This window comes from Henckelia pumila, chromosome 3, assembly GCF_033568475.1.
Source record: "Henckelia pumila isolate YLH828 chromosome 3, ASM3356847v2, whole genome shotgun sequence".
In the NCBI taxonomy this organism is placed as follows: Eukaryota; Viridiplantae; Streptophyta; class Magnoliopsida; order Lamiales; family Gesneriaceae; genus Henckelia; species Henckelia pumila.
Genome location: NC_133122.1, coordinates 143,803,503 through 143,813,900, shown reverse-complemented (window position 1 = coordinate 143,813,900; position 10,398 = coordinate 143,803,503). Strand labels below are relative to the sequence as shown.

The window sequence follows — 10,398 nt, the reverse complement described above, 5'->3', positions numbered from 1 at the left end:
AATTTATTCCCTATAAGAAAAAAAATTTAGAAGGAATTTCTTCAGAAAACCTTATAAAAGAAAATTTTATAAAAAGTTTGATAATAAAAAACCACCTTGCCCCAAAGGTAAAGGAAAGAACTGCACATGTTGGTTGTGCAATGAAGAAGGTCATTATGCAAATGAATGTCCAAAACGAAACGAAAAGAAAAATAAAGTTAAACTTCTTGAAGAAATATATACTATTGGATTCTATCCAGTAGAAACAATTGAATTTTCATCCGACGATGAAAATATTTATTATCTTGATGAATCAAGTGAATCAGATTTTGATTCGATTCCACATTTGATAATTCAAGAAATAATAATGATTAAAATAAAGACAAGGGCATTTTCGGAAAGACAAATATAGGGAGTAAATTGAAACTTATGTTTGATTTAGGGAGTTATCTACAAGTTGCCCTTAAAATAAACTTAATACACACAATAAAAATTATTTTTAAAAATCAATTTTTTACAAAATAATTATTACATGTTTAAAATCTATGATACAATATACAATATTTTTTTTCAAGCATACAATATATAAAAATATAGTAATTATTTCTTAATTCTACAAATAAGTACAATTTTTTTTTGATAAATTTCTCAAACAAAATCCGAATAAATCAATAGCGATCGACTCAAACTCGACTAACACGGTCAACATAAACCTATATTATTTGATTTTTTATTTTGTTTTTAACAAAATAATTAATTATTACACATAATAATATTAAATATATTTTAGTTTAAATATATATTTTATCCATAATAAATGTAAATATATAATAATAAATCTCGCTTATATATGATTTAAATTTGAAATTTTAATTTTAAAAATTTTAAAATATATTTTCTATAAGAAAATAGACAATTATTATTTTTTAACTCAATTAATAATTATATTTTCATAATTATATTTTAAAATTTTATAAAATAATTATTTTTGTGGAACTAAGTAAAATTAATTCTACAAGTAAGTAATAAAAAATAATAATATTTTCTTAAAAAATTTTTTGAGTAAGACAAAAAATTGTAGGTTGAAAAAAAAAAGAAATTTTAAAAGAATTTGAAATTCTTTCCTAATTTAATAGGGCGTGTACGACTCTATGTAAGAGTCTATATACATATAGCATTGTCCTAGTAAAATACTAAACCAAGCATTGAATATTTAAATTTCTCAAAATGCTCCAACTAGTTTGAAAAAAAAAAAATGCAAGGAAGACTTCGGACCAGACGGCAATTAAAGGCAATTAACAAATTAAATGACTACGAAATCCAAAAGAAACCACGTGATTTAGAGGGACTCCGGACATTCTGTTATAGGGATAAGTATCTTGTGAGAGGGAAATTATGCGACTTTAACAGATAATCGGATTATTTCAACCTATTTTTATAGATAGTGCCTTCATCGTGCATCTTTATTATTATTATTATTATACAAAACTTGAGCCATCTTTAAAAATCATTTTGGTACGTTTTGATGACACCAACGTATATTTACCATATAACCCTTGCTTATAAAACTTCAGCCCCACGTAAATCGATTTGGTTCGACTTGCTTACACCAAAATCAAATTACCAATATATACTAGAAAATTACATTTTAGTTCATATTATCTCTAGGCAAAATGATCAGAATAAATACAAATCTTTTCACATAATCACGTTTAATTTCAAATTTGAAATTCAAAATTCAAATTGAAGAAACCAATTATATTTTTTTTCACATCATTTTCTTCCGTAAAAATTATTTGATTTGGTCATTGTTTTAGCACACACATCTTTCTACTAGTTATGATAATATATGAATAAGGTTAATTATATATATATATATATATATATATATATATATATTATTGTCATAACTTTATGATTTTTTAATTGTATTTTGCTAGTTTTCCTTTAAATATAAATGTTTATAAAGAATTAAAGATACACAAGGGAATCAGAGAATTAAATACGCCAAATAATGGGTTACCATTACTAATCACCTTAACATCGAATATAAGCAAAACAAGCCAAAACATTGTATCAATCCGTAAATAATGTATTGTCTTATGTACTAATTAAAATAAGATTTCATTTGGATTCAAGGAAATATATGAGAGAAGTATTTAAAATTACTATAAATTGAAATGGATTTCAAATATGATAAAAATTAGATAGAGTAGGTTTTTCGTGGAACGTCTGTGAGACGGATCGATCCGATCTTTATTTGGAGTAAAAATTAATACTTACAACATAAAAAAAAATATTTTTTATGAGTTGGTCAAACAATAAATTTGTTTTACAAAATTGACCAGTGAAACAGTTTCATAAGAATTTTTGTTAATCAGAAAATAAGATATAAGTTATAACTAACTAAAGAAAATTTTTTGATTATCGATCAAACAAATTTATTAATAAGTAAATAAATTTATATATGAGTTTTGATATGTGTCAACACTGAGGTGACACTCATTTATTAGATATATAATTAATCACATTCAATGAGATGATAAGTGACATCTTGATGGTGGGTACGAAAATGAGCATGATAGATGAAAGTCCTATCAAAATTAGATATATCTTTTGCATTATAATATATCCAGATACGTACGGCTTACAAAAAAATGTTTTTGAATTTATTTGGGTTCAATCTCCATAAATCAGATATTTATGTCCATAGTATTTTCAACTTATAAATAACTTTTTAGTTTATTTATCTATTGTTTTAAATATAATCATTTATTCAAAAATTTGAAAATCCTTTATTTTCTAAATAAATATAAATAAATCAAATAGAAAAAAAATTTAGTTCGAAAATATTTTGATAAATAAACTTTGCTAAAAAAAATAATTTGTTCGAAATAATAATAAAACTATAATTTAAGAAATGGGAAAAAGAAATTAAAGGACAAAAGAATAAAGATAAAGAAAAAGTCAAACCGGCGGTTCGAATGTGTAGACTAGACTGCTTATTTGTCCAGTATGGCTATGGGAGTTGAAACTCGAACACTATGAATACAAGCTGATTAATTTGGGGGATTGCCTCTCTTAGATCTTTTGATTAATTTTGCGAAATCATTTCATGTAAACAATCTGTTCCCTGACCCCGGTGCTCTCCGCTCCGAGGTAATTTTCAGTTCAATTAATTGATTTTTTGTGAATTTTTTTCATGTCATATTTCCCCATGTTTGTTTGCTATATTGTTGGTTTTGGTTTGGATTCTCTTCTGGGTTTAGGGTGTTTCGTGTTTTGGCTTAATGGGTTTGGAGAAAATTAGGTATTTAATTTGTGAAAGGGGAAATATTTACTTGTTTCCATTCATGGCAGCAATTTTCCAGGATTCCAGCATAGCCTCACAAGGTGTATAAAAGAGTGCATGTTTAAGATTTGTGCAAACGATTCTTTTTCTTTTGTTTTGGTGAGCATTTAAATGATTTTTTTATATTTTTTGGTATGGATACAATAAAACTGTGGAAATTATTCTGATTTAGCAACAGATGTTGGTTGTGGGCCTGTGGCGAAATTATTATGCAATTGAATTTTTGGGGATCGGGAAAAATCAACCGGCTTCTTTCATTTGGCGAACGTGTATGGTAACTCAAATTGTATATCAGTGTAAGATGATAAAATGATATATTAATTATGAAGTTATTTGCACCAACCACCCCTGTAAAATATTCAAAATGCATACTTCTCTCTTGTGAAATTTTAATAGGCATCTTCAACCCTGACCTTTTAAAAAATTGGCACACTCGCCTCTTCAGATGAGTGATTGTTGCGAACGCGTCCCTCATGCGACTGGACAAAGATTTTGATATATTTTTTTACACCAAATACCCCTTTGAAATATTAAAAATACATATTTGACCCCTGTGAAAATAATTTTTAAATCTATTCAACCGATAATACACAATTTTTATTAAAATCTATTTATAAAATATTTAGGAACCATTTTTTGTTTTATTAATTTTATATTTAATTTTAAATTTATTATGATTATATAATTGTTTTCTAAAAAATATTATTATTTTATTTTGTTATAATTATTTTATTAAACTTTCTTCTTGTTTCCAACTTCTCCATTAAAAATGCATTTATAAACGAGATTTAAATACCTAAAAGTAACAAAATATTAAATCAAAATGATAAGTGAATGATAAGTACCAAACATTTTTAAATTTATTTATTTTTATTTTTATTTTTATTTTTATTTTTATTTTTATTTTTATTTTTATTTTTATTTTTATTTTTATTATTATTTTTAATTTTAATTTTATAATTTATAATTAATTTATTTTTTAAAAAAATTATTACTTTATCTATTTATCATTATTTTATCAAATCACTTCGTGTTTTCAACTTCTTCATTAAACATGATTCATAAATAAGGATTTAAATATCTAAAAATATCAAAATATTGAGCCAAATGATAAGTTCATGAATATTACTTTTTCGATTTAGAATTATATAAGCATGTTATTTTTTTATTTTTTATTAAAAACTGTGCAATGCATATTTTCGAAAAATTTAAATTTTGGTTCAATAATATATAGTCCTAAATCAAAAAAACAATATGTTTGAACTTATCAGTTTATTTAAATATTTTGGTTCTTGAAATTATTTAAATACTTGTTTATGAATGCATGTTTAATGAAAAAGTTGGAAATACGAAGTGAATTTAATAAAATAATGATAACATGATAAAGTAATAATATTTTTTAGAAATAATTAATTAATTATAATACATTTAAAATAAAAAATAAAAAATTAATAAAACAAAAATTGTTTTCTAAATATTTATAATTGGATTTTATTAAAAATTATGTATTATGGGTTGAATAGATTTAAAAATTATTTTCAGAGGGGTCAAATATGCATTTTTTATATTTCACAGGGGTATTTGGTGCAAAAAAATATCAAAATCTTTGCCCAGTCGCATGAGGGGCGCGTGCGCAACAATCACTCATTTGAATGGGCGAGTGTGCTAATTTTTTAAAAGGTTAGGGTTGAAGATACCTATTAAAATTTCACATGGGAGAAATGTGAAATTTCAATATTTCACATGAGGTGGTTGGTGCAAATAACTCATTAATTATGTGGACGTATATGAACATGTGTAGTTGTGTTGTACATGTGTTCTAATAGGCACTTTTTGAACCTTTGAGACTATGTTTGAATCATGAATTTATTGATGAAATCAGGAAAGAAATTTTTTTACAAATATGTTTTTATCAAACCTTCTCCAATTACATTTCGCTTTATTCTTTTGTATTATTGTATCCATGAAAAAAATGTCACGTAAATAACTTTTAATTGGTTTTGCTCTTATTTTGTGCTTTTCTCAACAAAATTCTAGACAAAACATCGTGTGAAGCCTTGTTCTTATATGCAATCAAATACATTACATCTATGTTTGCCTGTTTGGTTTACCTACTCAGAGAATAAGGTAGGACTTTTATTGACTTACGGTTGTTGTTTCAAGGTCCTTAGGACATGCTTTTTACCTTCCCCTATCCATTCAATCTGTAGTTTTCTGTTTTCTTAAATCATAGTAAAACTCTATAATTATAAGATGTTGATGTTCAATTAACTTTGTAAAACAGGTAGCCAAGACGTGACTGTGGAAGGCAGGATATCAAGTCCCTTTTCTATAATCCTCTGGAGACATTCGCATGGAACAGAGTAATTTAGTTTTGCTTTCTGTTCGTACATTGAATGAGTAAATTTTCAAGTTAATATCTGCATCTTGTTCCGTTCTTCTTGTTATTTTCTGAGCCACCAATACGGGCTTCTCACGTGGTAAAGTGAACAATATTATAAGGGTTAGAAAGAAGCCGATAAATTTTGAGCACAGAAGTCTCCAATAATAACTAGGTCTGGCAACGTGTCTTTTTGATGGCTGGGTTATGTTCAGTTGTCTCATACTTTGAGGTGTAAATAAATGCCAATATGTGTTTGGGTTCTTACCGTTTAGCTGTGAACCACCTATTTTGACTATGACTAAAGAAGAACATAGTGACCTATAAATCACTTGTCTATCTTTTTGAACCCTTTAGCATTGATTGATGTTTTCTACAAGTAATTTATCATCATCTAGTCTTAGTGAGCTAAATTCAATGAAGGCAACAGCATTGTATCACAGAAGTTTTACAACTTTCATGCTCAATAACCGCGACAAAAATATGTCAATTATAACTTAATAAGGTTTAAATGCCCATTATGACTGTCAGAGAGAAATATGTGTCATTTTGAATTGTGGGGAGATATATTATCGAGCTCTCAATTAAGGGGGCTGCTGTGAAAGTTCATTTTGTAGTTAGTTATCTTCTGAAATACTAAGCTTTGCAAGATGAAGAAAATAAAGGAAAAGAGAGGATAAACCGTGGGACTTCTTGGTGTTACAGATGCTACTATTGAGGAGGGAGAGGGTAGAAATGGCTTTGAACTTATCAGTTCAGTTTCAGATAAGCAATCCAATCTTTTCAGAGCATCAGTTCGATATTATTCCATGTTTAAAGGTAGTAATTTTGTTTGTCATTACAGTTAAAAACTACCTTTTTATCATTGACAATGGTGTTCATACAGGACCATAAATATCATTGTAGACTAGTTCTAAATATCATTTGGTGCTTGCCGTGAAGCATTTGGAAATGATAGGCATTATTCCATAAATGTATCCACCCTTCATTCTAAATGTTGTCACACTGGACAATAAGTATCTTCATACAGTAGTGCTAAACGCGATTTAGCTTGCCATGAAACTTTTATCTTTCCTATCATCATTTTTTTTTGTTTCAGAGCAAGCGATCCCCGGTACTTAGGCCCATATCTCACACGCCAAAGAGAAAAATTTTACCAAAGCATTATTTTGTTAGAGACCTTCACCGCCAATTTTAAATTCATCCGGGTTATTAATAATTCTTCTTTCGTATTCCGCGGTTCTCGCCTGATTAGCAGATACTACATATGGACCTCTATTGTCCTCTGTTATGTGTAGAAAATGATGATATTGTAATTTACATTTTCTAATACCAACATATGATATATACAAATATGTTTCGTAGGACAAGCAATGGATGTTGCAGACCGGGAAAAGGGCAGATATTCTCTAATTAGAGATGAAGAAAACTATCAAGCGGGAACATACGACAAGCCTCTTCCATGCTTCGGCTGTGGAATTGGATGGTTTTCGTAAGTAGAATCCTATTTCTTTTATACGCCGTCTCCAGTTCTCACTGATATTAATAATTTCTTTCTTCCTTCAGTTTCCTAGTTGGTTTTTTATGCCCTTTGATGTGGTATTATGCTACAATCTTATACCTTGGAAGTTACTATCACAAGGATCCAAGGGAACGGGCTGGGCTTGCTGCTTCTGCAATTTCTGTGAGTCTATACTTATTCTACATGATCTTAATCTTCCGTGACATCGAATCTAACCTAGAAAATACCTGAAACTGGGCTTTATTTTGCAGGCCTTGGCGTGCTCCGTCTTATTGTTCATAATCTTCATTATCCTACTCGTTTAGCTTTGGAATCACTACTTTTATTACCATTTGTTCAAATGTTCACATGCACGGATATAGGAGTTCATATACTTTACACACTTGTAGATATATGGGGCGAAACCAAAAGGCTAGGGCTTTGGAGTTTTTAGGTTTCTTCCGCTCCGATGTGTACACGAACAAAAGAATGTGCCGTTCGATGTTGTCTTCGCTAAAGATTGTCCATGTTTGACAGGGAAATCCATGTCCCATTTAATCCTAAATTTCTGAACTCTGTAATGCACATGGTCGGTGAGTATTGATTTCTATCCCATGCAATGTGGTTTCTTTAGTATGCTTTTCTTACTTGCAATTTAAATACCAATTTATACAATACATTTACACATGCACAAAAACTCATGTGAAACCGTCTCATAGGTCAATTTTGTAAGGTGAGTTTTTTGTCAAAAATATTACTAAATATAAATAGGATTAACACGTATAATACATATTATCTTGATGTGTGTAACTTTGTGTGGCAATAAATAAATAAATAAATAAATAAATAACTTAAATTTGTCAACCAACTTACTAATTAAATTTCCTCGAAATTCAAAACCAAGTTAAAAAAGAAACACTAAAACTAAATATGTTTTATTGGAAACAATATTTCATTTCAGTAGTTACAATTTACAAAAAGAGTGAGTATTGCGCTGTTTAACTGGAAGCATTGTAAATTTACATTATCACACAGAATTTAGCATCAAAATGAAGGCAAAATCCACGTACTACACAAATAAATATATCAGTGCCAAAGCCAAGAACATCAACATCTGGACAAGAACTTCTGGAGCTCATCCATGACTGATCCAAAATCCGCCTTCACGGTCACCGGAGGATTCGAATACCTACAGGCCATCTGCTTGATCCCCTTGGAATGGTAATCGATCTTTGCCTGCGTAAATTTCAATCCGTGTGCGGTGCTAACGACGACAGTCCTCTCGGTCGGATGAATGATCCCATCCTTCCTAAGCTTGATCAATGCTGCCATGGCTACTCCGGTATGAGGGCAAATAAACATTCCTGTCGAATCCGCCAACGCCATGGAATCCATAAGTTCCTCCTCCGTAGCTTCCTCCACGATACCATTCGAGTTCTTGAGAGCATAGACTGCTCTGTCGATGGAGACAGGGTCGCCAATCTGTATAGCGGATGCATACGTTGTTTCGGCTTTCACGGGTTTGAAATCCTTCCACCCTGATTTGTAATGTAAGAACAATGGATTAGCGTTGTGGGATTGAGCACAAACAAGCCTTGGAATCCGGTCCACTAGGCCTAATTCTTGGCACATTTTGAAGCCTTTGTAGAATGCATAAATGTTGCCTAAATTTCCTCCGGGGACAATCACCCAGTCCGGAACTTGCCAGTCGAATTGCTGTAATATTTCGATGGCTGCGGTTTTTTGGCCTTCCAATCTCAAGCTGTTCAAAGAATTAGCCAAGTATATGGGTAACTCGTTTGTGACTTGGCGGATTATTTTCATACAACCATCGAAATCTGAATCTATGCTGAGCACAAACGCGCCATTTGCGATTGGTTGGACTAGTTGGGCCATGGAAATCTTGTCTGCGGGCAAAATGACGATTGAGGGTATGTTGGCGGCCGCGCAGTAGGCTGAGAGGGCGGCGGAGGTGTCTCCGGTGGAAGCGCAGCCGACGCCCACCAACGGCCGGTTCATTTTCCGTAATCTGTTCACTTGGCTGACCAAAACAGTCATGCCCAGATCCTTGAAACTTCCGGTGTGGCTAATGCCACAGTGTTTGACCCACAAATCATTCATCCCGAGATGTTTCTTGCCGAATCTCTCCGCCCAGAAAAGATTGGAGTTCCCCTCGAATGCGCTGACGATGTCGTCGCCGTCGATTTCCGGCAGGACCCACTCCTTCTTGGACCAGACGCCGGAGCCGTACGGCCACTTGGTGGTGCCCACGCGGGAGTCGAAGAGGGCCTTCCAGTACTGGCCGTCGAATTGCTTCAGTGCGTTCATGTCGTGCTGCACGTCGAGGAGCCCGCCGTCGCGGCTCCTGTACACTACTTCGTCGAGGGAGTACGATTCCGAGGTGGGAACGCTCGTGGAAATGGAGTTGAAAGGGACGTACTTCGTGGAGAATTTAAGCCGGAGCGGCGGAGGCGGCGGCGGGGACGGTGGCGGAGAAGTGACTGAGGGTGTGGCGGTGCATTTCACGGTGGGTGCTGCTTTGAGGCGGGAGTGGAGGAGAGATGGAGCGAGAGAAGAATTCAAGAGTTGAGAGGCAGCCATGTGTCAGTCGGAGAGTGGCGGCGGTGGGTGGTTGACGGTGGCGTGACGGCGGAGTCAAGGCTGTGTTTTTTGTAGTGAGTTGGAATGTGAATTAGAGGGAGCCTTATCGCATTAAAAGATATGGCCATTCCAGAAAGTGATACCAACTCATGGCACGTGTTACATGTGAGGTTAAAATTTTAAAAAGTACTCATCATATTTTATTTTTTAGTGGAAATAATTATGTTCCATCGTTTAATGCGTGAGTGGATTATGATAATCAATATCTTTGACCAAAATAAATTAAAGGATGGAATCATTTTTTTTTAAATTTATTCAGCATTGGATGAATTGAATACAATTTCAATAATATATTTAGATGCTAACGTATGTGCATCATACCAAGTTTTAATCTAAGAACTTCCAAATACTCCCAATATGTTTTTCACATTCATTATATTATATGATTAGTGATTACCACTCGACAAACTATCCACATGTGACTGCGTAAATAAATCCGTAAGAAAAAGAAATCTATGAGGATTTTATTAAACTCTAGCACTCCACTCCACTCACTGTCTAGCAATGAAAACAGAAAAATCATAA

The 10,398-nt window shown here is 32.0% G+C and overlaps 2 protein-coding genes across 4 annotated transcripts; one reads left to right on the top strand and one right to left on the bottom strand.

Moving 5' to 3' along the window:
* Positions 1–2,984: 2,984 nt before the first annotated feature.
* On the top strand, positions 2,985–7,846 carry LOC140887109 (uncharacterized). 3 transcript variants are annotated; one of them, XM_073294156.1, is made up of 7 exons: positions 2,990–3,138; positions 3,340–3,430; positions 5,616–5,694; positions 6,417–6,530; positions 7,077–7,203; positions 7,278–7,395; positions 7,485–7,846. In XM_073294156.1, exons 3-7 carry the CDS (start codon positions 5,685–5,687, stop codon positions 7,536–7,538), a joined length of 423 nt encoding a protein of 140 aa, XP_073150257.1. In that variant the 5' UTR covers positions 2,990–3,138; positions 3,340–3,430; positions 5,616–5,684; the 3' UTR covers positions 7,539–7,846. The 3 variants fall into 3 exon arrangements, with proteins under 3 accessions (XP_073150256.1, XP_073150257.1, XP_073150258.1); XM_073294155.1 differs by lacking the exon at positions 3,340–3,430 and having other exon boundaries at positions 2,985–3,138; XM_073294157.1 differs by lacking the exons at positions 2,990–3,138; positions 3,340–3,430 and adding an exon at positions 4,930–5,011.
* Positions 7,847–8,131: 285 nt separating this feature from the next.
* On the bottom strand, positions 8,132–9,937 carry LOC140887108 (threonine synthase 1, chloroplastic-like). Its single transcript, XM_073294154.1, has one exon. It carries the CDS (start codon positions 9,811–9,813, stop codon positions 8,320–8,322), a length of 1,494 nt encoding a protein of 497 aa, XP_073150255.1. The 5' UTR covers positions 9,814–9,937; the 3' UTR covers positions 8,132–8,319.
* Positions 9,938–10,398: the final 461 nt, after the last annotated feature.